This window comes from Rhineura floridana, chromosome 4, assembly GCF_030035675.1.
Source record: "Rhineura floridana isolate rRhiFlo1 chromosome 4, rRhiFlo1.hap2, whole genome shotgun sequence".
Lineage (NCBI taxonomy): Eukaryota > Metazoa > Chordata > Lepidosauria > Squamata > Rhineuridae > Rhineura > Rhineura floridana.
In genome coordinates this window covers 82,598,301-82,626,249 of record NC_084483.1, presented here as the reverse complement: position 1 = coordinate 82,626,249, position 27,949 = coordinate 82,598,301, and the positions used below count along the sequence as shown (strand labels likewise).

General features: G+C 42.2%; 1 protein-coding gene across 8 annotated transcripts in view; it reads right to left on the bottom strand.

The window, feature by feature from the left end:
- The window catches only part of LIN28B (lin-28 homolog B), a 159,616-nt gene that overhangs the window by 45,641 nt on the left and 86,026 nt on the right, over positions 1-27,949 (bottom strand). For all 8 annotated transcript variants that reach the window (XM_061623453.1, XM_061623450.1, XM_061623452.1 and 5 more), the window contains one exon: positions 11,875-12,059. In XM_061623453.1, the coding sequence (XP_061479437.1) occupies positions 11,875-12,059 (185 nt within the window). The remainder of the gene's footprint in view (positions 1-11,874; positions 12,060-27,949) is intronic.

Genomic DNA, 27,949 nt, shown 5'->3' with positions numbered 1-27,949 from the left:
CAGAATCATCCATGTCCACAAAGTTCACATCCAACAGACCTGCAACAAGTCCTCTGTTCCTTGGGAAGCCTCATATCTTTGCACTCATCTCAGCTGTTTTTCTATAGCACCGTGGTCTATACTTGCTGCAGCCAAACTTCCACAGAGAAGTTGTCTAAAGTCTTCCATTTATTCGTTATAACTAGTCTGGCTGCAACTAGAACAAAGGTTTTCACATTTTTTATGCTTCAGCTCTTTCAAACTGTCCTCAAACAGTGTTAACAGTGCTAACTGAGGAAACATACGAGACTGTCTGCAATCTACCAGGGTACCATGACCCAAATTCACATGAATAGATTTGTCACATGACTACCACATATGGTAAAATGTGCTAATTTGATCACATCTTCTCCAACATTTAGGACTCACCCAAGAACTCCCATTATCCCTGATCACTGGCCATGCTGGCTGGGACTGATGGGAAATGGTGTCCAATAATATCTGGAGGACCACAGGTTTCCATCCTGTTGTACCTCAGAGATTGCTTCCCCTCCTTTCAAGTAGAGGACATGTGGACAGAAAGAAGCTCTAAGCTATGTAATCTAGGGTCATTAGCTTGCCTTTGACAAAAAAATGTGGATTGTGGGCATTGTATCCAACATAAATACTAGCAAAGGTATTTCTCTAAAATAGTGATAATTCTGAATAAAATTAAACTTTCAACATACAAGCAATTTAAATCACATGTATCATATATATCAATATGTCAGAAGAAATCAAAGTAGTCCAGGTAACTTTGATGTAAAGAGTACTGCAACATTAATTGCAGACAATGAAATGAGAGCAGTCTGTGGTTTGCTATTGTTTGCCAACCTGTCTGAACTAAAATAAATTGATCAGCATTTAAACTGTCCAAAAGCTAAAGAGTAGAAACCAGTTCTAGTCACTTCTAAGCCATGGAATGCTATTCCTTGCAAACATAATGTAATTTTAATAACTTCTTATACCCTACCCTGAATATGGTACTTCAAAAAAAACTCCATGCTATGAGAACTAATACAAAAATTAAAATTGTAAATGAATGTGGATCAAAGAGAAGAAAGTCCTTAACTCATGCCTGTATTTTTCACAGCCCATGTCTCCTCTCTGTAGTCTTTCACAGCCCAGATCTCTTTCTCTCTGCAGCACTGGATTTTTCGTTTTTCTTTGGGAAATCTACCCAGCTCTGTTTGCCCATGTCATTCTTGAGACCTTCTTTCCACATTCTTTTTCACTGGAAATGTGTTACTGGAACTACTACACCAGGTCATCTCAGATACTTTTATTGCATCTCCCCATCAATACCAATTGCATTATTATTAATATTCCATAGGAGCATGCATTATTAAACTGTAAGTGTAGTGGACCGGATATTTCAATGAGTTTTTGTTGTTATGTGCCTTCAAGTCGATCACGACTTATGGCGACCCTATGAATCAGCGACCTCCAAAAGCAAAAGCCCATTTTATTTGGTATTAAAGGACATGAATCCTTATCAGTTACCCATCATTAGAACTGGTGCTTGTTATTCTATATGTATATACAAATAATAAAAATGTAACCGTCATGTTGTGCACAGGTGGCGTTGCAAACTGCACAGTCTGACTGACCTACACTGTCCTCAAGGCAGGGGGAAAGGAGGAAGGAAGGCAGAGAAGACCAAGTAGACAGCAGAAGAGCACAATGGCAGTGGTGGCCTGGGCAACCCATGGACCCCCTTCATGGGAGGCCTCAGTGTTTCTACTGCGAGGCCTCCCTTTACTCCAGGCTGTGGGGTGGGAGGGAGGCCAGCAAGTGTGGGGCATCAGTGGCAGCATCAGCCTCGGTGGCCAGGTGAACGGGAAGCTTATAAGAGCCCTATCATGGGATGGCAGCAGCATTTGTTGGGGTGCCAGCACAGGGCAGTGGGAGACTGCAATGGCATAGGAACAGGTTAGGCAGGCAGTGTGAGTGGGCCCATGATGGCTGAGGCACACCAACTCCTGCAGGTACTAAGGGGGAAGGTTGGCAAGGAGAGTGTGCTGCAGGAGGGGGTGGTTTGAACATGCCTGGAGTGGAGATGATGGTTTGGGAGTATCTGGGGCAAGGTGATGGTTTGGGAGTGTCAGGGGTGGGGGGATGATTTGGGAATGCTGGGGGGGGTTGGCATGCAAAGCACGCAGGGCGGAATATGCTTATATCTGTCTTCAGATATTGTACATTCTGACTTCCGGGAAGGGTTGCTTTGCCTGTGCTGCCTCTGAGACGAGCTCTTGTCTCAGAAGAAGCTTTTTCAGCTTTAAAATCAGTCACAACACTCTTTTTGACTGGTAAAGATTTTCTCCCGGTCAGGGAGAAACATAGAGATCAACCACAAAGCCTGTTTTTGTGGGGAGGACTGGATTTCATTTATTTATGAGAGAAGGTTCAAACTGCAATGCCAGACGGACTTTCATCAAGCTCTTGCTGATTACAATGACACGTTTATCTTTTCTTTAAAGAAAAACGGACTTCAACAGGCAGATAAGCATCCTTCTTTCTATTTTCTTTTTTTACTTGGTTTAAATTGGTGTAGCAAAAAAGAGATTTGTCAATGAATCAGCTGTGAAGAACTTCTAGGTGAGTTTATTATGGCTTTTCTCTTTCACTAACGAAATTAAGGAGGAAAGAAATCGAAAAAGCTTATCTTTGTTTTTATCGCAAAAAGCTGTCCTGGAGGTGCATTCTAAAGATACCAACGGAAGAGGGATTTCTATTTCGAGGAGGGGGAAACAAAAACTTTTTTTTTGGTCTATTTCATTTTGACGAATCTGCTTGTTCACGACGCCACTAATTGTTTTGATGTTGGGAACTAAGTTTGTTTTTGTATTCCTGAATACATAGAGATAAGGCAGGCTGTAATGTCTACACTGATATAAGCAAGCCTGGAACATTAACCCAATTGTGGCTGAAATAATTTTTGTTTCTGCGGTTTTAAGAAAGACAACCAGGAAAGTGATTGAGACCATGGAAGAAATTATGTTTCAGAAAATAATGGCTGAGATTGAGATAACGAAACAAACCCTGAGACAGGGTAGACAGGAGATGAAAATGGAATTTAACAAAATGACGCAGGAGCTTAAAGAAACAATGGATTCTGTGAGAGAGGAGTTTGATGGGATAGGGAAGCTACAAGCCCTGGAGATTGGAACAAATGTGAAATTGGAAAAAGATTTGGAGTTTATGGATGTTAGAAATAAAGTTGACTGTTTGGAATTCAAAGTTGTCTCTGAAGAAATTAATGAAGATTTTGGTGGTAAAGTTATCAATGTCTTGGATAATTTTCTGGACTGGAATGATATGATGGAGCTTGACATAGAAAAAATCTATGGAGTTGGCTACAGATATGTGACAGTGGAGAAACTCTTAAGAAATGAGCCAGTGCATTTTGTAAAAAAGAAGAACAGAGATATGACTTTGCAGCAATATTTCAGCAACATACTCAGAATTCTTGACTGGAATGATGTGATGGGGCTTGACATAGAAAAAAGTTATGGAATTAACTACAAATATGTGACAGAGCAGAGATGCACCCAGAGCAGAGATGTGACTTTACAACAATATTTCAACAACATATTCAGAATTGATGACAAGGACATATTTGTGATGGGGGAAATTCCCATCAGACTCTTGTTATATGACTATGGCTATGACAGCAAGATCATCATGGGATACTGATAATGGATGAATGGATACTGAAACCACTGGATTTAACAGGACTATTGAAGATGGAAGATGGAATTAATATTGATAATGGAAGAATGGTTATGGAAATTATTGGACTTGGCAGATTTGACGAGATGGATTAATTGATATGTTTGCTTGGACTATGGCTATGACAACAAGATTATTATGGGATACTGATAACGGAAGAATGGCTACTGAAATTACTGGACAACAGGATTATTGAAGATGGAAGATGGAATTAATATAGATAATGGAAGAATGGCTATTGAAATTATTGGGCCTAACAGATTTGAATTAGATGGATTAAGTGATATGTTTATTTCACAGTGGTGTAGGGGGACTTCATTATCCATGCTGAGGCTGCCTCAAATGGGCCAGGTCAGGACTTCATGGCCTCCATGACAACCATGGGCTGTCTCAATACATTAATGGTCCAACATATGTTGCTCAACCTGGTCTTTGCCACTGAGATGATTGGGAATACTCCATTGATTGAGGGACTAACTGTGAGTCTCTTGTCATGGACGAACCATTTCCTGGTAAGGTTTGGGCTGAATGTAGCTACTTCACACTGCAAAGGTGGGGGACCAATTGAGATGTCCACCCTCAGAGACTAATGGAATCTAATGGATTCCTGAATGCTCTGGAAGATTTTCTGGCTGACATGGCTGCACTCCTGTTGAAGCTCTTGTCTCACTGTGGAATTGTGAGATGCATAGAGCCACTGACATGATCGCTCCTGAGTGCCCTCACCCTCACTAAGGAGCACATAAGTCATCTTGGTACTCCAGTGACGTGCATGCAATGATACAGGACAGTTGGCAGCTGGAGCACAGGTGGTATAAATCTCAGTCTAAACTGACTGAACACAGGTAAGAATGCTTACTTCTGTGCCACCACTGTCCACAAGTAGCCATCCAGCAGAGCTCTTCCAGGTGATGAATTGGCTTTTGTCATCTGGCTCTGACACCCTTGGAGGCCTGCTGTAACAATTTTGTGAGGCATTTGAGGGCCAAAATTGCTCAGATTCAGAAAGAGTTGGATGCCACAGTTCAAGCAAGTCCAATGAAGGCATCTAAAGCACGGTCTGTTCCATCTCTACTGGATCAGTTTCAATTATTGCAGCCTGAAGATGTGGACAAGCTGCTTGAAAAAGTATGGCTGGCCACCTGCCCCCTTCACCCTTGTCCATGTACCATCTTAGAGATAGCCATAGGGGGTTGACTGGGTGGGTCCAGGGAGTGATTAATGATTCGCTGGAGGAGAAAAAAGTACTATCTGCCTTGAAGGAGGCGGTGGTGCATCCCCTGTAAGATCTGGATCCAGAAGTGTTAAACAACTATTGGCAAGTGGCAAATATCCCCTTTCTGGGCAAGGTACTAGAGAAGGTAGTGGTGGTCCAGCTTCAAGCATTCCTGGAAGAAACTGATTTCTTGGATCCATTCCAGTCCGGCTTCAGGTCTGGCCATAGCACTGAAATTGCCTTGGTTGCCCTGGTTGATGACATCTGTCAGGAAAGAGATAGGGGGAGTGTGAACCTGCTTGTCCTTCTTGATCTCTTGGCAGTTTTTGATATTGTTGACCATGGTATCCTTTTGGAATGTCTCAGGGAATGGGTATTGGGAGCACTGTGCTGCAGTGGTTCTGCTCATACCTTCAGGGCTGCTTCTCAAAATGTAGTTATGTGAGGCTACTGTTCAGCACCATGGGAGCTGTCCTGTGGTGTTCAGCAGGGTTCCATCTTGTACCCCATGCTATTTAACATCTATATGAAGCTGCTGGGAGCTGTCATCAGGAGATTTGGAGTAACGTGTCACCAATATGCAGATGACACCCAACTCTATCTCTCTGTTCTACCTGAATTGGGAACGGCAGTTGAGGTGCTGGACTGGTGCTTGCAGGCGGTGATGGGCTCGATGAATAATCTGAGCTAAATCCTGAAAAAACAGAGGTGTTATGTGTCCAGAGTTCTCATGTCCAGGAGGTGGGGAGATGGCTGAGGATGTGGACAAGCTGCTTGAAGAAGTGTGGCTGACCACCTGCCCCCTTGCCCATCTAGGCTTCTTAGAGGTAGCCATAGGGGGTTGACTGGGTGGGTCCAAGGAGTGATTAATGATTCACTGAAGGAGAGGGACATACCATCTGATTTGAAGGAGGTGGTGGTGCACCCCCTCCTAAAGAGGTTGGGGTTGCGCTCCCCTTGAAGGAGCAGGTCCACAGTTTGTGTGTACTCCAGGATCCAACATTGCCACTGGAGGCTCAGGTGACCTCAGTGGCTAGGAGTGGGTTCTTCCAGCTCTGGCTTTTTCACCAGCTTCGGCCCCTTTTGGACAGAGATGACTTGGCAACAGTACTCCATGCTCTGGTAACTTTCAGGTTGGATTATTGCAATGCGCTCATTGTGGGGCTATCCTTGAAATAACTCAGAAACTTCAGCTAGTCCAAAATGCAGCATTACTGGCTGGGGTTCCTGTTAAATTTCATATAACAGCTGTATTGGTTGCCAGTTCCTTTCCAGGCTTAATTTAAGGTGCTCACGCTAGTGTTTAAAGCCCTAAATGACTTGGGTCTCAGATATCTGGAAGACCACTCCTTTCCTGTGGACCCTCTTGGGTGTTGAGATCAGCAAAGGGGGCCCTTTTGGTAGTTCTGCCAACCTATGAAGCTCGGGGCGGGGGCTGGGAGGGGCATACCCTGTTGTGGCTCCTAAGTTGTGGAACTTCCTTCCCACCGAGGTGCATTGTATAGTTTTAGGTGAATGCTGAATGCTCTTTACCCTCGCCTTTGACACCTGAGACATATATTTTTAGGACTCACCCTCTTTGTGAATTTAGGTTATTTTAAGTTGTTATAATGCTGTATTTTAAAACTGTTGTAACCCACATTGGGACTTTTGGTTGAATTTAATAATAAATGTTAATCATCATCATCATCATCCAGCACTTCTGTAATGTGACCACAAAGGCCCCAACTTTGCTGCCCTGCCACAGTCATGTCCAGGTAAGCTGCAGAGATGCTGGTGTTGGCAGCGCGGCTCATGGCGCTGCCCCACTACAGTGGCTACTACTCTATATGCTAGGAATACTACTACAACAGGAGTGCGGAAGCTCCAGCTCATGGGCCTATTTAGGGCCACCAGGTCTCTCTGTTTGGCTCCTCAGACCATTTCAGCCAAACCACACCCACCTGTCTACACCCTATGTCATATACCGTATACGATTGCCAGGTCCTTTCGAAGCACTGTACAAATAGCACTTTGTTGTTGGGTGTTCAGAAGCCCCTTCAAAGTGTGGCACTGATGTCAAATGATTGACTGATGGGTGGGCTCTGCCTACCTCTCAAACCTGTCCTGCAAGAGGTGGTGGAAGACAGTGATCTAGCCTGCTAGCCAGATCCACTTACCCAAGTCTGCACTGCAGCTTTTATTTTATGAGCAGTTAAATTTAACAAAATTAGAAGCTAATGACAACTCAAATTTCTCACTCTGTGCAAAAAGAAAAAAGTACTCCCCCTCTTCCACAGGATCCTTTCATAAAAGTAACACAGATAAAATACAGATGGAAAAACAAACCAGGAAACAGACAATCATAGCACCAGAAGCAACCACATTATATAGACATGAAGCAACACACATACACCTGACATCAGACAGACATAGACAGAATGAGCCTAGACTCATTCCTGTTTTGCTAAACCATGTAAGCCAGTAAGAAATTTGCCATAAAGAATCTATCTGATGAACAGCCACATTTCAGAAACTCTAATGAAGAAATGGCTGCATTAGAGCACCTTAATGTTGCAATCTTATACCAACTTACTTGGTAGTAAGTCTTACTGAAACAATGGGACTTACTTCCTTGTATTGATTGATTTATAGTCCACAGGACATGTGCACAACCCTTTTGGGGGCCCTATTTGTTACCTAATAAGCTTCACTAGGTCTGAAAATATGATGGAGTTAAACAATGAGTTAGTTAATAACATGGGTTATCTTGTTTTGTTTTGTTTGAAAAAGGTATAAAGACAAGGCTCTTGCCAATTGGCTTAATGAGAAGGAAATTGTGCAGGTAATATTCTACCCAGTCAAACATAATGGAGCCTGAGGGGTTTAAATTGAGCAGGAGGAGACATGGTTCAGAATGATGAGCCTCAGAAATAAATGACATGAGCATGCACAGAGTGCATCTGACTCCCCAGTGAGAAAACTCTGTTTGTATTTAATAAGATGATTCCACAACAGTAACTTCAATCTGAAATATAAACTCATTGAGCTGTATCCAATGTTAGTCCTACTCAGAGCAGGCCCACTGTACATGTACATGACTAACTTAGGTCCATTAATTTCAATATGTGTACTCTGAATAGGACTAGCATTGGCCATCTATTATTAGATTAGTAAGAGGATTCTTTTTTCTTGACTGTTAACTGATACAGTACTTCTTTTATGCTGTACTCTTATATTTTTGTGTTTTAACTATTTTGTTGCTGTATTGATCATTTTACTTGAACGGGTCTGTGACCTTATACTAATAAACAAAACAGACTAGCATTGGCCACAGCCCTTCATTGCCAGTCAGTCACATGATACATGGAATCACCACTATTCTTTTACCAAAACGCCAAGGAAAAGAAATCAGAAGCAAGGGGCTCTAACACCAACAAACAGCAATCACTGTAATGTTAAGGGAACCCAGTCAGTGCTTCATGTGTTCTACTTCACCAGAGTCTAGAGCAGTTCCACTCCAGATTTATATATAAAAAAACAGTTGCAAGGCAAAAAGCATTAATTGCTGGCAAAGAGTAATTTTTTTTATTTTCTCCCCTCCCCTTCCAGCATAATTATGCTATTTTCTTAATTCTACCAACTATTAATGAGGGTGAACTGCTTGAGGAAATGTGATTAAAACATTGTTTAAAAATATTTTGGCATCCTTATCCATTAAAAATTATATAAGTGAAAAAACACAACCCATTTACTTTACAAACAAGAAACTCAGTGTGTCCAGTGATGTTCACTCACACAAATAATGGGGGGGGGAAGAATCAAACAAAAAGGCTGGTCAGGGAAGCTGGGCTCTGAGCTTTGCTACTATGTAGGTGCAGCCTTCATGGAAACAGCTCTGAGCATACTTAGAACAGATGTATTGGCTCCTGGGTCTATCAGAAAAGTAGATCTGCTTGTATGGCTGGATTGCCATCATAACAGCAGGAGGGAGGAGGAAACTGCACAACCAGAGCTAAGAGCCAATAGCTCTATTAATATACAAATTTACTATCACATTGTTTTTGTGCCTGGAGAAAGATGGGTGGGACCACCTAGCCATAGCAATACTTTTGGTCTGAGACTGGCTGAGTGGTACAGAGAACTGATTGGCCAGAGAAAGGAACATTAACAAAAATGTCTTCCCAAATTTCTCCAAATTCAAATGGTATGTTAACATCTCAAGATTTCCTAAAGCTTTAGGAAAGTGGCTTGAGCATTGGAACTTTCTAGATATCTGCTGATATATATATCCATATCAGAAGGATTACACATTCTACTCAAGTGGTTCCCAACCTTTATGAGTACAGGACCCCCTTTGTAAGTTCAAAAATTTTGATGACCCCCCTCTCCCATGCTAATTGTAATTTTAGTCTCTGTTAATGGAAAAAATGGTGTGGCAAAAACACACCTCCAAATATCCCTTTCCATTCAAGCTCACTGCAGACAGGGAAGTGTTGCTTTCTTGTTTTAGTGCAAAGGACCAATCAAAGCCCCGCCCCCAGTCTGAAGATGTACAGTCCTGTCTTCCAACACCCATGGGCTACAGTGTTGGACTAAAATCCAGGTTCAAATCTCCACTGAGCCATGAAGCCCACTGGGTGACCTTCGGCCAGACACAGTCTTTCAGCCTGACCTATCTCACAGGGTTGGTATAATGTCATCATTCCCTATGTCATCAAGAGACAAAATACAAGGCTGACATCCTAAACTTTTCTGTTGTAACTGTCTTGCAGTGGGGAGCAGCCAGCAGCCAGGAAATGAAGACTTTTTAAAAATAATAATAATAAATAATTAACTTATTTACTATTTGTGGCCCTGCGGGGGTCACAGCCCCCAGGTTGGGAACCACTGTTCTACTTTGTTAGACATAATTCATATTCTAGAATTAACTATATTTTTATCCCCATGATTAACCGCTCGCCCATTAAAAATTAGAATAAAGACTAAATTAATATCCAACCACTCATCAGTTATGGTTGAGTGGACTAGATGGCACCAAGGTAAAGCATTCTGGGCCCAGATTTTTCACTGTATATCTGAACTACGTGGAAGGATAATTAGGTCAATCCCATTGTTAGCCCTGTTAAATATCATAGATCTGGCTCTAAAGGACAATCTGAAGCTATTATTGTGTAACTTTCTCATTGCTGCCAAAAGGAAATGGAAGCATCCAAAAGGGCACATTAAATGGGAATGGAAACTGAAATGTCTAGATATAGCTACAATGGATAAATTATACAATTTGGTTCAAAGGAAGAGAGCAGAAGCCAATGATAACTCAGTACTGGAACACTGACTCCCATTAATTATTGGAACACCTACCATCATAATGACAGACAGTGTGGCATAGTGGTTAGAGTGTTGGACTACGACCTGGGAGACCAGGGTTCAAATCCCCACACAGCCATGAAACGCACTGAGTGACCTTGGCCCAGTCACTGCCTCTCAGCCTCAGAGGAAAGCAATGGTAATCCACCTCTAAATACCGCTTACCACGAAAACCCTATTCATAGGGTTGCCATAAGTCGGAATCGACTTGAAGGCAGTACATTTACATTTTACCATCATAATATGAGATTATACCATCATTTGTATAACTAACCCCCTTTTTTCTATTCCCTGTTTTTGTTCTTTTTGCTGTTATATGCTTTGTATTATACAGCCATGAGAGTGGCTGTATACTATAGTCTGCATGAATTTTTCGCATTCCGTAATGTTAAATTGAAAATACCCCCATGCCATTCTGATGCTTCCCGTAAGCTCATTTCAAAACACAACCTTACAAAAAGTATAGTCCTGAACTCAGAAATGCTTGCTTAGCAACCCTCTAAATTTCATGGTGATACACAAAACAGTCAGAGAGAATTGAGAGTTCAAAGTGTAAAAAGAGAGAGAAACCAGACTACTTTTGGAATTTTTTTCTGTCAGAGTTCTCATAATTTATTGAAATTAATTAAAATGCCATGTTCAAGGAGTACCTATAATCCTATTACTGACCTTGCCCCATACTCTGACCTTTATCTTCTGCAGTTTAAAGGTTAAAAAATGTCTGGCTGATTTTTAATTAATTTAAGAAATTTTGGCTTGAATTCCATGATAATGTCGGGCATGCTCAGTAACAACAGATTGTCTGTGTTCGAAAAGCCAGACTCACAGCTGCTGGGCTTGCTTAATCAGGGGGCCACACCCACACCAGACCTTTATTTCACTTTAGACTGTCATGGCTTCCCCCAAAGAATCCTGGGAAGTGGAGTTTATGAAGGGTGCTGAGAGGAGATGCCTATTCCCCTGATAGAGCTCCAGTGGCCATAGTGGCTTAACAGTCAGCTGCTCTGATTGAAGGTCTGTTAGTAAACTTCTGACTAACTCTGGTAATGCACCTAGAACTCATTTTTAATGCCAGGACCTAATGCTAAAACACAACAAATCCTCATGGAGACAGTGCTTTAAGACATATGAACAGCAATATAGAGCAGCAGAAAGCAGCACATCTAGGATAGGAAGCTGCCTTTCACAAAGTTAGACCATTGTTCCACCTAACACAGTATTGGTGACACTGACTGGAAGCAGGTCTCCAGGGTTTCAGAGAGGAGTCTCTCCCAGCCCTACCTGGAGATGCCAGGGATTGAACCCCAAGACCTTCAACATGCAAAGCAGATGCTCTAGCACTGAACTACAATCCTTTGCCAAGGAAGGACTCCAAAGTCAGTATGTGATTTCCACAGATGCTCAAAAAAATCACCATTTTTAAAAGTTAAATATTTACAGCCATAGTTTTACATGACTACATCTGAGTCTGTAGAGAAGCACTTCTCGTCACAAAATTATTGAATACTGCAAATAAAAACTTTCAGAAAGATGCAGAAATAGAAAAAAATGTTATTTACCTATCTCCCTTTGGCTTTCTTTTCTGTACTGTTTTTCCTTTGGGTCTTCTCTCATTTCCTAAACAGGGAATCCCACCTGGACCTGTTACCCGTATTGATTCAAGTCCTTTGGAAGATTTCTTAAAAGTAAATTCCACTGGTTCTCCTTCTTTTAGGCTTCTAAATCCTTCCATGTAAAGCTTGCTCTGTAAACAGGAAACATATTCTTAGTTACCAAAGACTTTAAAAAAAAACAATATTGAAGTCTGTCAAAAAACCACACACAAAAAACAGAATTATAGTTATAATCCTCTAACAGTGTACAATTAGAGTGGAATTTCCGAAATAAAACCCAAACAATTAACACTTGAAGGTACTATGCCAACTTTGCACAGATTTTAGTTCCAAACAGAAAAAAATGAATGAGTGCAGCACATATTACTACCATTGCACATTCTTATGACTCTGAAGTGAAGGAGCAAAGCTTACTGATGCAGAAGCACCAGGTGTACACCAAAGCAACATGTACAGCTTTAGGTTACGGGCTATAGCAGAAACATTGTTCTGGTTTAAAACCAGCTCCTTTTATGAACATATTTTTGGCAGGTTTAATTGTTTTATTTTGCTAAATTAATTGAAGAAGTTCCTGAAGAACAAAAAGTACCCAGAAGAACACTATTCTACAATTGCTTCTGTCTGGTACCATTTTATTGTGTTTACAGTTCAATGTATTTGGATTTTAGGTAAAGTTTTATGACTGATGTACCCAAGGATTATGATTTTCAAAGTTTTCTAAACCACTCTGGATGCCTACTGGCAGAAAATTGGTTTATAAACTCTAAATACACACACTTGGCAAACATTAGCTGTAAACCGCCCAGAGAGCTTTGGCTATGGGGCGGTATATAAATGTAATAAATAAATATATATCTAAACAGTAATAAAATAAATTAGCTAATCTAAAGGGTATTTCAAAATGTTGCTATACAAAGTTCTGTTTCATGTTATCTATTTTGTTAAAACAACAGAAATGAAAAGACTGCCTAAAGTAGAATGTCAGAGAAAAGGTTCACTTTTGGACTTTTATGTCTAGACATATAATTCTGGTTTTCATTGAACAGTATTTTCAGAACAAAGGCAAAGGGGAAAAATCATTTTTTCAAACCAGCACAACTACCATGCCCATAGTTTAAAGAAGAGGGAAACTACTCTTCTGAAAATGGCAAATAAAATCACATTACCATTACTCACCAGTAAATCTATTATGCTACCATGAGTTCAATCTAGATTTTCTTTTTCTTGATCTATACAGCAGAAGTTTTAAACCTTAGCTTTGAATAACTAAGGTTATGAAGTACAACAGCATCACCAGTGATCTGCGCCATCACCCAGGTGAGGGGAATCTTCTGGGATTTACTGTAACTGTGCCAGTTGTCTCAGAATATTAAATTTATGACAACTTCTAAATAAAGAGAATAAGCAACTGGAATGCCATTCAGAAACTAAACTTTAGAATGAAACCTTTAAACAGTATGGTCCAGTTCACACATAACTCTTAGCACTACATACTCGAGCAGGAAAGCTCAAATGCTCCCATCTCCCCCTCCTGGATGACCAGGAGAGGGACTTTGCCAGAGGTTAGTTCTGCTTTCCCTAAATGTCACCCTGTCCTGTTTTCTAGACTAGAGGGATCATGGCTTACAATAAATCTCTGGTTAAGCTAGGTTCAGTAGACTTTCCTTTGCTCTGCTTTTCAGTTTCAGTTGTGTTCTCTACCTGGCCAGCAATATGTCTGCACTAAAAGTAAGAGTCTGTTTATTCTGCAGTTATTATAATGAGTAGAGCAGGATTGGGTGCTTACTGCTAAAGGGTGATCTGAAAAAATGGTTACCCTTTACTCTTTCAAAGCACTTGCAATCATAGTGGCTGTTTTTTCTTCTTTTTTCTTGAATACTTGATTGCAAAGGATGAAACTAGCCCTAAAGGAACAGAAATGCTGCCATATACCCTACAGTTAGCTGGCAACCCAGGGGGTAACTTAGGCTTAATTTCTCATTTTCCCAACATGTATGGCTCAGCACGAGGCCTTTTCAGGGTTTCTGGGCAGAAAAAAAAATCAACCCAGCAACCAGTAAAAGAAAATCCAATTGCTTTCCACATTTAGTTTCTAATTGCTTAATTAGTCCCTTATATAGCAACTTTTTAGACTTAACCCTTGCAGAAACCACACTAGTTCTGCTTCAGCAATACTTATTTCTCCTACATGTGTGGGATTCTATCTTCGGCAATGCTTTCTGCCAATTTCCCCAAAGCAGATGTTGAACTAACCAGTCAATAATTTCCTGGAACCTCCCTGGATCTCTTTTTTTAAAAAAGCTGTTAGATTGGCTACTGTCCAACCCACAGATATGGAGACTGATCTTAGGGGAAAGTTACACATTTTCGTTAGAAAGGCAGCAATTTCCCATTTGAATTATTTAAGAACTCTGATGTGGGATGCCATCTAGACGCAATGATATGCCAATTTTTATTTTGTTAATAAACCTTGGTATCTTGTCACCACTAGTTGTTTCAGTTCCTCAGATTCCCTTTCTGTGAAAGTTACATCAGGTCCAGTAATTTGCCTTATTGCTGTGAAGATAGCAAAGACTTCATTTAACTTTTCTACAATCTCCTTATCCTCCTTGACTCCCTTATCACCCAGTGGTTCAACGACCTCCCTATTTACTGCTACTAATGTATGTAACAATTTTTGTTGCTCATCCTGAAGAGCTTGTCCCCAGAGATAATTGTGTCCCACAGGTTCTCTCCATTCCATTAGGTTTCTGTTATTCCCACTATATCTATGCTGTCCTCTAAGACCAAGCATATCAGCTCACCCATCTTAGCTTGGAGGCTTCTAGCATTAGCATGTAGAACTTACGTACTGTGTCTCTGTCTAAATGTCTTTGGCACTTGTGTTTTAGCCTATAGTGGTTTCGCCTCTCTGAATTGTTATCATGAGCCCCTGCACTCTCAAAGCCTACTTTTATCCCTCCCTCATTTAAATCATCATCACCCTCATCTTCATCCTGGGGAGATTTGGTCTGAACTAGACCCTCCTGAGTTCCTGTCAGCTCCCCACTCCTCTGGCAACCAATTTAATAGTTGCCCCATCGCCTTTTTGTTTTCATTCATTTCATTTTTCATTTTCATTTTTAATTTGTATACCGCCTTTCTACATCACTGCACTCAAGGTGGTTTACAACCATAGAAATGACAAAAATATACAGAAGTAATCATACTATCATACTATAATGCTACAAAACATAAAGTAATACAAAATAAGCTTAAACAACAAATGTTACCAAAATACATAATATTACATATAGAAGTGTGGCACCCCTACAGATTACTATTAGATAAACCCACATCAGTCCCTTCTGCTTCTAACATACACACCCTCTCAGACTCCTGGCTCTCACCCAGGACTCCATATATCCATCCTGGCTCTCACCCAGGACCCAAACACTGCTCACCCCCAGAATCTCGCAACAAAGAAGAGACCTGGGAACGGCTTATATCATTATAAAAAACAAAACAAAACAACAACAACTGCTTACATCATCATAAAAACAACATAAAGCTTGTTTTTATGAATAAATACTAAGGTAGATGGCAATTCGTATAAAATATCAAAGTAACGTTCAAAATATGTAATAAAATATACAATAAAACATAAAATACCATACAAACAATACAATGTCCAGAGCCTTCTTACTGTTGCCCAACAACGGCGCAGCCTGGTGTGGAGCTGGTGGTGGTGGTGCTGGTGGAGGTGGTGATGGGTGGCGACTGCATGCAGGCTGGGGCTGTTGTGGGCGGCAGCATGGGCTTCCTGCTGGGCTGCAGGTGCATCGTCGTCTGGGCATTTACATACAGCACAATCATTCACATTTCTAAGTGGTGTACATAAAAATGAGCCAGACAATAGAACAATAAAATCCTCATAAAACCAAATAGCACCTTAAAATGCCAGTCACGTGCCTGAAGTGCAACAAGGAGGGTGCCTGTTCAATCTCAATTGTGAGGGAGTTCCACAGACATGGGCCTGCTGCACTGAAAGTACGGCTTCTAGTCATTACAAGCCGTGCATCTGAGCCATGGGGGGCCACCAACAGAGACTCCCTCAAAGATCTCAGTGATCAGGCTGCGATATAAGGAATCAGGAATTCCTTAAGATATCCTGGACCCAAGTTGTTAAGGGCCTTTTAAATTCTACAAGAACCTTGAACCTGGCCCAGTAATATATGGGCAGCCATTGCAAGCTTTTCAGCACAGGAGGTATGGTGATCTGTCCCCAACAGCCAGAGTATTTTGCACCAGCTGGAACTTCTGGACTAGGTGCAAGGGAAGTCCCACATACAAGCACATTACAATAATCAAATATTGAGGTTACTAATGCATGAATTATGACCCTCCGTGGCACAGAGTGGTAAGCGGCGGTAATGCAGCCGAAGCTCTGCTCACGGCCGGAGTTCGATTCCAACGGAAGGAGGAAGTCGAATCTCTGGTAAAAGGAGTGGAGGTCCACTCAGCCTTCCATCCATCCGTGGTCGGTAAAATTAGTACCCGGCATATGCTGGGAGGTAAAGAAAGGCCGGGGAAGGAACTGGCAATCCCACCCCATATATATGGTCTGCCTAGTAAACGCCACAAGACGTCACCCTAACAGTCGGAAACAACTCACACTGTAAGTGTGGGGACACCTTTACCTTTACCTTTTAATGCATGAATCACCACAGCAAGGCTATCCCTCGCTAGATCATCACCTTGCAGTGGTGAATGGGCTTGCGTGTTCCAATGAACCCTGTGAGTGATGCCATCAGGAGTCATGTACTCCCAGCAGGGTCACCCATGGCAGTAAGGTCAAGGGAGAGGAACCAGACAAAGAACGATCCAAGAAAGTCCTCAATGGCAGAACAGGCGGAGGATAACAATGTGTATGTTACAACGGCTGTGAAGGCAGATGAAGGCTGCAGCAGATAAAAGACTTCCAATCGTCGTGGTATCCATGCCATTGGAGCAAAGCTTTTTTCTGTCAAGATTGTGTGTTGATCGTCATGCGCCAATCTCCCCACATAAAACAAATTCATGCACAGGCATCTTCCAACCAAATTATCTTGGAAGACAATCTTACTCGATCACGAGTGATCGCCAACCAATCACCAAAATCACTCATGCTATCCCTTTTGATTTTAAGTGCCAGCAGTCTGGTTCCATCCTGGTTCAAGTGGAGCCCACCCCTTTTGTACAGACTTGTACCAAAATGTTTACTAGTGCCTAACAAAATCAAAACCCTCCTCCCGACATCACTGTCTCATCCACACATTGACACTGTCTAGCTGGCCCTGTGCATGGAACCAACAGAATTTCAGAGAAAGCTATTTTGAAATCAACATCCTACCTAGCAGCCTGAGTTGTGAGGTCACTTCCAGGACCTCACAACTATATTTATCCATGTAATTAGTGCCAACATGCACCACGATCACCAACTTCTCCCAATTGCTATCTACCGGGAAATCTAGACGACAAGTGACATTCGCAACCTTTGTGCCAGGCAGGCAATTCACCCTGAGGCCTGCACAATCATCACACACCCAACTAGCTATGTGTTTTTAGTGATGAAATCACCCACTACCATGATCTCCCCATCCCTAGAGGAATATCTGCTCACCCCACAAGAGTCCCTTTTAAGGGATCATTTCCCTCTTCCTCAGAATGATGCCCTCCTTCCTGGAGACCCCCCTTCTCCATGACAAGATGCAAATTGTAATCCTGGGAGTAAGAGATAGCTATCTCATTTCCATATGTCTCGTTCACCAACCCCTCTGCCTCTCTCAGTTTCTCCATGTCAGCCACTTTGGCCTCAATGGAACAGACTAATTCCATGAGGCCCAAGAGCTCATTTTTTCAAGGGCACACCCATGACTTTTGACCAACAGGCAGACAGTAATACATGTGACATACTGAAAAGCCCCCATACCCCTGCTGGCTTTGCAACTGCATATCTACTTTTGTAGTATAATATGTTAAGTTACCTTACTTGAGAGCTTGGGATTTTTTATATCAAATGACAGAGCAGCTTGTTCTGGCCTCCTTGCCCTGCTGCTAAACTCACCCATTATGCCATTTTGTCACTGGGTCAGAGATGCTGCATCAGCTGGGGTCCTTGCTAGGCTGTTCTAAATTTATATGCCTGGCTAGCTTCTCCCAACTGCTAGTGCAACCAGTGGGATCAGGAGGTGTGGCTCAAATTCTAGAGAATTTGGAAAGGGGGGTGGACTTAGCTTAATTCAGTCTTCTGGGAATGAAGAGTGGTCAATGCATTGTTGTGCCCCAGATGAAAGGAGAGGTAGATCAGGGAAGGGAGTCAGATGAGGACAAGGCTCCTTGGGGAGTTGCAGGAAGGGAGACAAGCAGGGAGGGTTCTGGCAGCCCTCAAACTCCCATGCCCAGCACTTCCACCGAGGCAGCTCCTGCCCCACCTGTGAGTCCAACGCCCGGGCAGTTGGGAAGCAACTCTCCGATCATGCCATCTACTCCTGTGCAGGAATCCCCACTAGACACTTCAAACACTTCCCAGCCAATCAGCATTCCGCTTCCAGAGACTGTACTGTCACCGAGCGAAGCCTTGCTGTCAGATGGGCCGTCTGAGACTCGCTCCCCCTCATCCCGCGCGAGGAGGCACAAGAAGAGAGACTTTCAAAGCATGGAATGCAGGCAGAACCACCGCTTAAGCACGAAAACCTTCCCTACCTAAGCAGGTGTCTCCCAAGACACAAGTACTCAGTCAACTATCCCCAAACACTGCAGAGACTGTTTAGCTAGGATAGTTAGGGAAAGTAGTGAGACAGAGTAGACAGGTATATGAAGCGCACTGCTTTGGATGTAACTATAACTTTAATAAAAAGGAAAAAGACATCACCTCGCCTCAGTCTGAATCCTTCGCCTCTGGACAGGACAGCTTGACTCAGCCACCACCTCCCTTCACTGACACTCCCATAACAGAACCCATGGAGGCCAGCGGTGGCGCAAAAGGAGTCTCCAGATAAAAGTCAAAGTCTTGTATGCAGAAGTCCAGAACCTCCATGCAGAAACGCAGAATCTCCGACTCGACAAACAAAATCTTCCAGCCCTGTTTAACCAAGCTGCTCAAGGGTGTGTGGCTCAAGCAGCTGTGCCATCTGTCCGTGTCATAGTGCCAGTGCAACTGCCTCTGTTATGGTGGCCAGAGTGACCAGTTTGCCACGTTCCTTGTCCAGTGTGAACTGTACATGCGACTGTGCCAAGCTGAGCACCCAAATGATGATGTGAAGGTGGCTTTTGTTATCAGTCTCCTGGAAGGGGAAGCTGCCAAATGGACTACTCAGTTTTTGGTCCCAAATGATCCTGTCTTGACCCAGTATGCCGCATTTGTTGATACCATGACTGAGATGTTTCATGATCCTCAGCGGAAGGAGACTGTATCCCGGCAGTTGGGAACCATGAAGCAGGGGTGAAACTCTGTGGGGGTGTACACCAACTTGTTTCGTGTCATAGCTCAAGAGGTGGATTACCATGACTCTGCCTTGATGTATTTCTATCAGAATGGACAGCATTAGCTCTCCTCCAGTCCTCCGGCACTTCACCAGTCCTCCATGATTTTGCAAAGATAACAGACAGCGGTTCTGAGAGTTCTTCAGCCAGTTCCTTCAATACTCTAGGATGCAGTTTATCAGGCCCTGCCTATTTGAACTCGGTCAAGTGATTAGGTATTCCTTGACCATTTGTCTATCAATCTCAAGCTCTAATCCTGCCTTTTCCAGTTCATGTTTCCTGGGAGAGTCATAGACCCTTTTTTGGATATATGACCCAAAGTAGGAATTGAGCACTTCTGCCTTTTCTTTGTCATCTGTTATCATTTTGCCATGCTCATTGAGTAGCTGTGCCACCATTTCTTTTCTCTGTCTTTTACTATGGATGTACCTGAAGAAAGCTTTTTTGTTGCTCTTAGCATTCCTCACTAACCTCAGCTCATTTTCAGCTTTAGCCTTCCTGACACCATGCCGGCAATTCCGTGATACCTGCCTGCACTCTTCCTTTGTGGCCTGGCCTTCTTTCCACTTCCTGTATGTGTTCTTTTTTTATTTCAGGTCATCTTTAAGCTTTTTGTGAAGCCACATTGGCTTCTTCTGCTGTTTCCCCCCTTTCTTCCTTGTTGAAACTGCTTGCCATTGCACTTTTAGAATTTCCTTTTTTAGGAACTCCCACCCATCTTGGACTCCTTTTCTCATTAGGGTTGCTTGTCATGGAACTGTACTTACAATTGTTCTGAGTTTATTAAAATCAGATTTCCTTAAGTCCAGGGTGTGCGTATGGCTACTCTCAGCTTTTGCTTCTGTTAAAATCAAGAATTCAAGTAAGGTGTGGTCACTTTCCCCAAAAGTTCCCGTAACTGCCACTTCATCCACCAAATCATCTCTATTGGTTAGAATCAAGTCCAGGATAGCTGATCCTCTGGTCACTTCCTCCATTTTCTGTAGGAGAAAGTTATCTCCAACACAAGTCAGAAATTTCTTGGAGGGGCCGTGTTTGGCAGAATTTGTCTCCCAACAGAAATCGGGATAACTGAAGTCCCCCATTACTACTACATCATGCCTCCTCAAAACATTGGCAATTTGCTTTTCTAAAGTTTCATTCTTGTCTTCTCCTTGATTGGGTGGTCGGTAGTAGACTCCAAGCACCACATTCCTTTTATTACTTGTCCCATTAATTTTAATCCAGATACTCTCAGTGGAGCTACCAAGCTCATCTTCCTGTATTTCTGTGCAGGGATATATATATTTTAACATATAGCACGACTCCACCTCCCTTTTTATTCCTTCTGTTCTTTTTGAACAAGTTATATCTTTCACTTGCTGTATTCCAGTCATGGGACTCATCCCACCAAGTTTCAGTTATACCTATCAAGTTGCAATTATTCTCCTGTATTAAGAGTTCGATTTCATCCTGCTTGTTTCCCATGCTCTGTGCGTTATTTATTTATTTATTGCATTTGTATACCGCCCCATAGCCGAAGCTCTCTGGGCGGTTTACAACAACATTAGTATAGACATTGAAGACCATGTGATTTATGGCTTGCCTTCATTACTACATTTTTCTGAGGACTATTACTGGGCGCTATTAGAGCCGATCTCTCTGGTCCCGTTACTGTGCACAAGCCTTCAACAGTCATTACCACCAAGTTTATGTCTCCCTCCCCCTTAGGATTCAGTTTAAAGCCCTCCTGATGAACTTCTCCATGCTGTGGCCAAACACATTCTTCCCAAGTCCTTGTGAGATGCAACCCATCACTTGCCAGCAGTCCATCTTCCAGGAACCATGGCCTGTGGTCCCAGGATCCAAATCTCTCATATCAGCACCACCTTCGTAGCCATTCATTCACACAGAATATTTTTCTTTCCCTTTCTACTCCTCTTCTAAGTACTGGAAGGATGGATGAAAAAACTATCTGGGCCCCAAAGTCCTTGAGTTTCCTTCCCAGAGCTTCAAAGTCTGATGTGATTTCTTCATAGCTTCGTTTGGCAGTATCATTTGTTCCCACATGGATGAGGAGAAAGGGATACCTGTCGGTGGGCTTGATGAGTGATGGCAACCCTTCCGTCACATCTCTAATCCATCCTCCTGGTAGACAGCATACCTGGCGAGTCCACGGATCTTCTCGGCATACTTGGGTTTCGATCCCACGCAGTAGGGAGTCTCCCACTACTAGTACTCTTCTCTTCTTGTTGTGGGGCATGGTTTCATTGCCCCTGCTTGATTGAGCTTCAGCCTCTTGCTTGTTGTCGCACGGGGTCTCCTGTAATTTCCAAACACTACAGAGACTGTTTAGCTAAGATAGTTAGAGAAAGTAGTGAGTCAGAGTAGACAGGTATATGAAGCACACTGCTTTGGATAGAACTATAACTTTAATAAAAAGGGAAAAGACATCACCTTGCCTCAGTCTGAATCCTTCGCCTCTGGGCAGGACATGGATATTGATTAAGTGGGGAGTGGGCAATGGGTGGTAAATTAACAGGATTAACTTCTTATAGAAGATTCCTTCCTTCCTCGAAAGATTCCTTTTTACTAACTTTAAAAAAAACTTTAACTAGGTTTTGTTTGATTTTATACTGAAATCAAACAGAAACTTTTAGCAGACTCCTTTCTCCCGTAAAAAACCCCTAAACATTTTGTAAAAATATAAACCTGAAAAAATATTGAGGGTTTTAAAGTGCAAGTTATCCTGTAGTTTTAAGTTGCAGCTTAACACTCCAGCTTTGATAAATGGAACTAGCTTTTATCTGGTTTTAAACTGAACTGAAAGCTGAAACTTTCAGCTGAGCCTTTTGTCATCTAAAAATCTTCCTAACCTTGTAATCTAGGAAAACTGAAGTCTACACTGAGCTTGAGCTAAAACCTAAGCCTACTTGTTTTACTCTAAGCTGACTCTCCCCCTAGGCTAGGTCTGTATTGCTTTGAATATATATTAGTGATTTTTTCTTTTTACCTCTTCTCCCAAGTTGGGATTTACATCTTGTTTTCCTGTGGTTACTTCAAGCTTTCCTGTTAAGGCAGAACTGAAAACTAGTTTTCTACAGCCTTAACATTCCTAGCACTTAAATTCTGAGCTATAAGTTATTACATCTTCTGTGCAGTTATTTATTAGTCAAGCTGATGCTTTAACTAAATAAATAATTACAACATTAAATAAATGGATGTTAATTGCCCTGTAGGCACTCAGTTGCTTGACTTGCCTGTTAAGCTACTGTAGCAATATATAATTGGACAAGAAACAATACCAGATAAAATCATCCCTTACTTTTTTTTAAGGGTGCCGCCTTTCATACTCTGACAGGAGCATCCTCTGTACAAACTTCATTATGTTTCATGTTCTTCTGAGAGTCCCATTAATTTCAGTGGGCTCGCACAGGAAAAGGTCCTGTTGCATTGTGCCCAGTGTCAGTGGGTGCTTCAGAATCTGACTTAAATTCACAAAAGAAAGGAAACTCCAAGTTGGGGCTCATTGTGACTGTCTATTCTCCTCTTGATATGCGTGTGCTACTCCTATTAGAATGCCATACCATTAGGGTATGGAAGGGAGAAAGGGCTCCCATAATGAACTATAATTCAGAATTTCCTCTCTTTTGTAGGCTTCCAGTTAGGGTCTAAACACCTGCTAATGCACCATGCAAAGTTCTGGAGAGAAAAAACACACAGACTGCTTATAGAAAATTGCCTCTAACTCAGTATTTGTCTTGTGTTTTATTTTACTGGTTTGAGAAGTGTAACCATGCTATTAAATCATCATATTTAGCAATTTCACAGCCAAAATTAACCATAAATTAATTTTACTTATAAAACCCAGTCAATAGTGCCTAAGGATTTGTTCAGATTTTATACTGGCCCTATGTGGCGGGGGGGGGGGGAATCCTCTCCATGTCTGCCTGCATCCACAGAAGCATTACAACATGTGAGCAAGGATTCATGACATGGCATCCTTCTGTGATCACTAAAATACATTTCAGAGCACCAGGAGGTTTCAGAGCTTGTTACTGGTGACATCTTTGAGCTTCCTGATCACATGCTACATTACTTGCGTGGACATGGCTCACAATGAATGCCTGCCTGCCACACACACCCTCAGCAAAGGACCTAATGTTTTCAAACAAGCAAATAAACTGCAGCTGGCAGCGTACTAAGACTTATGAATCCACAAAGCTTAACCATGGAAATGTTTTTCTGAAGGATCTTCTGAATGCAAAAGTAATGAATCACCCAACTATTTGCATCGCAAGGACTACATTTAAGGATGAGGCTCCTGGAAACACAGCTTAATTTACCACACGCAGTACAAGGATGCATTTTACAGTTTTTCTTAAATCTCTTATTCCATTACTGCTACTACGATTTCCAAGCCAACCAGCCAAGACATCAGACCTAAACTAAAACCTTACACACACACAAAACCTTGCAAATATTGCGCAGCATAGAAATTGAAAAAATACATAAATGTTGTGAAGTGTGTTTTGCTTCTTCTATAGCACAAGCCCTTTCATAGGCTTAACAGAAATTATTTGCACATACGACCGCATCTGTCAGTGCACACGTAACAGCTGGGATTCTGTTCCTCCTTTAAAGCCCTCTTTAGAGACATTCTAGTCTATTAAAGCACAGGGCTGTATAAAACCAATAAAGAATTAGCAAATTATATAGGTCAGTATATTACTTTAAAAACCAGCAACCCAGAAGTTTAACTTGTTCTGTATTTTTAAGTAAATTCTCAATTAAAGTAATTCTCAATTTTTCAATTTTTAAAGTATTTCTCTTTAAAAACTTTTCCTATGATGTCTTTTTATTTTTAATTGAGAATTATTTGTTGCATAGCAAGCAATATTTTAAGACCAAACTTGTTATCTTGAAATATTGAATATTGTAATACAAAGAGAAACATAGAAACAGATATACGCATTTGTATTGCATTAGTAATCTTTAATCAGCTGTTAGCTTAATTGTTTGGTTTTTTAATTTTATATCCCATCTTACAGGTTGTTAGCATTAGAAATGCTACTGATTCAATGTGCATAAGAAGGATTGCAAAAATATATAACCCGCTATCTTGTAAAGTGTTATTAGTGATATTTCTGTCCAAGCCAGATTTTACTAATTATGTACTTAGTTGAGAGGAAATGATTTTATAGAAACTTTGGATGATTGGTTCTTTTAGAAATCTAATTAAATTAGCAGTAGAAATACACTGTTGTTAAAACTCCTCAAAAATAATGTATAATTATAATTTAGCCTGAGTTAATTGCCTTACAGAAATGACATCTCTCTTAAAATATTTAACAGGTATCCGAACACAGGGAGCTTATTAGTGACACAGGGCCCAATCCAACTTGGCAGAGGCTGGCAGAAGCAGAGCCAGCTGCCACATCCTACCTCTGTTCAGGAGCCACTGGAAGGAGAGGATGCTGGTTACACCAGCAGGGCTTGGTGGAAGGAAAATAAAGTTATGTTTCCTTCTGCCACCCCCTTTCCTGGTATATTATCTGCTGGGGCTGAGGGCTACAGGACTGAGCCAAATGGGCTCAGGAAGTGGTGTAAATTCCCCTCCCCTTGGTTCTGCTCTCTCCCCAAATGGCCCTTTTTCAGGTCTTCTGCTGGCTCCACTTATGCTAGTATCAGCTGAGCCAGCTAGGCCCTTGTTGCACCTGGATGCGGCAGAGTTCCCTCGCTGTGTTGCAGCTGGCCCAGGAGGGATCTCTGTTGGTGCAGCCTGACTGTACTGACACCTGCCGAGGGTTGGCAACCCCTATTTTAAACTACAGTTTAAAACGTTAGATGGCCCCTGGGGCGTGCAGAGACAACAGAAAGGCTCATACAGGCTGTACATAGCAGAGTCAGGAAAATGAATGGGACACTGAAGGGAAACAAATGCTGTTAGGAGAGGCATTGGACAACAGAGCTTGTAGGGCACTTAAAGCAATCAGTAGTGTTTCTCTGGAAAGATAAAAAAAGTCCAGGAAAGACTCACTGTCCTTGGCTCCCTTTTCTCTGGCACAGCTGCTTCCAGAGAATTGACTGCTCACCCCTGCCACAAGTCAGCACAGTACTAAGACAGTGGGAGAGGTATGGACAGAGCTACAGTTCCTCAGGTGATGCTGTGCTTTGAAGCCCCAATGGTTAGGACTTTACAGAACAGTGCTGAGCTTTCAAACCGTCCTTTGTAAACGTGCCCGTGCTGCTCTTTAAGCCTCCAATTTTCAGAAGCTTAAAGAATAGGGCAATTAAGTTTACAAAGGGCTGTTTGAAATTTTCGCACTGTGCTTGTTAGTCCAACAATAAGGGCTTCAAAGCACAGCATCACTTAATGTTACATGTTACTATGAAGTCAGGTGAGTGGCCTGACCTGCCAGATGTCAGGAAAATTAGGATCTGCCCTGCCAGCCAGAAAAGATTCCCCACCACTAATTTACAGACTGAACTAGGGAGACAAAGGCCTCCAATAAACTGAAATATAGTCAGACATTTTGAGAAGTTTGTACCAGGATCATATTGTAGACAGTGTTGTAAATTAATATATGAACTTCTTATTATAGGGAACAATTATGCAGTTTTTGAGCAGCCATATTGTGAAGAGTCTTCATTAATCTAATATACTATATTATTTATTTACCACCCCATAGCCGAAACTCTCTGGGCGGTTTACAGCAACCAAAAACATTAAAACAAATTTAAAACACATCCTTTAAAAACAATTTAAAACACAATTTAAAAATTTAAAACAATTTAAAACACATGCTAAAATGCCTGGGAGAAGAGGAAAGTCTTGACCTGGCACTGAAAAGATAACAGTGTTGGCGCCAGGCACACCTTGTCAACAACATCATTCCATAATTTGGGGGCCACTACTGAGAAGGCCCTCTCCCTTGTTGCCAGCCTCTGAACTTCCCTCTGAGTAGGCACCAGGAGGAGGGCCTTTGATCTTGAACGTAGTGTATGGGTGGGTTCGAATCGGGAGAGGTGTTCCATCAGGTATTGTGGTCCCAAGCCGTGTAAGGCTTTATAGGTCAAAACCAGCACCTTGAATCGAGCTCGGAAACATACAGGTAGCCAATACAAGCGGGCCAGAATCAGTTTTATATGTTCAGACTGTCTGATCCCTGTTACCAATCTGGCCGCTGCATTTTGCACAAGCTGCAGTTTCCGAACTGTCTTCAAAGGCAGCCCCACGTAGAGTGCATTGCAGTAATCTAATTTGGAGGTTACCAGAGCATGGACAACTGAAGCCAGGTTATCCCTGTCCAGATAGGGGCATAGTTGGGCCAGCAACCGAAGTTGGTAGAAGGCACTCCGTGCCACTGAGGCTACCTCAGCCTCAAGTGACAGAGATGGTTCTAGGAGAACCCCCAAGCTACAAACCTGCTCCTTCAGGGGGAGTGCAACCCCATCCAGGACAGGTTGGACATCCACCATCTGGTCAGAAGAACCACCCACTAGCAGCATCTCAGTCTTGTCTGGATTGAGCCTCAGTTGATTAGCCCTCATCTAGTCCATTCTCGCAGCCAGGCACTGGTTCAGCACATTGACAGCCTTGCCTGAAGAAGATGAAAAGGAGAAATAGAGCTGCATGTCATCAGCATACTGATGGCAACACACTCCGAAGCTCCGGATGACCGCACCCAATGGTTTCATGTAGATGTTGAACAGCATGGGGGACAGAACTGACCCCTGTGGAACCCCATACTGCAGAGTCTAGGGTGCCGAGCAATGTTCCCGAAGCACCACCTTCTGGAGGCGACCTGTCAAGTAGGAGCGGAACCACCGCAGTGCAGTCCCTCCCACTCCCAACTCAGCCAGTCTTCCCAGAAGGATACCATGGTCAATGGTATCAAAAGCCGCTGAGAGATCAAGGAGAATCAACAGAGTCACACTCCCCCGTCTCTCTCCTGACAAAGGTCATCATACAGAGCGACCAAGGCTGTTTCCATGCCAAAACCAGGCCTGAAACCAGACTGATATGGATCCAGATAATCGGTCTCATCCAAGAGGGTTTGGAGCTGGCCCGCAACCACTAATTCAAGGACCTTGCCCAGGAATAGAACATTTGCCACAGGCCTATAGTTATTAAGATTTTCTGGGTCCAGGGAGGGTCTCTTCAGGAGTGGTAATAGTAAATACAAATTGATTTTTACAATGGACAATAATAATTTTGTCACCGAGGGCAAATCCTATTCATTACCATAATAATGGAGGGAGAGAAGAGCTCAGCCACTCAGTTTTGCTTTTTTTGGTGTGTGTGTATGTGGGGGGGGGAGAGAATTCAAAAACACCAGTATCCATCTGGGACATTTTCAGGTAAATTGTGAACTACTTTGGCATCATCCTCAGATTTTTTAAAATCTTTATTCGTTACTTAATAGGCATAAGATAAATTGTATGTGGTGTCTTGGCCTTCTAAATTATCTTATTAATCATATTTCTCTACTTTCTACACTAACATTTTCATTTTCAATTTCAATTTTGGCTTACA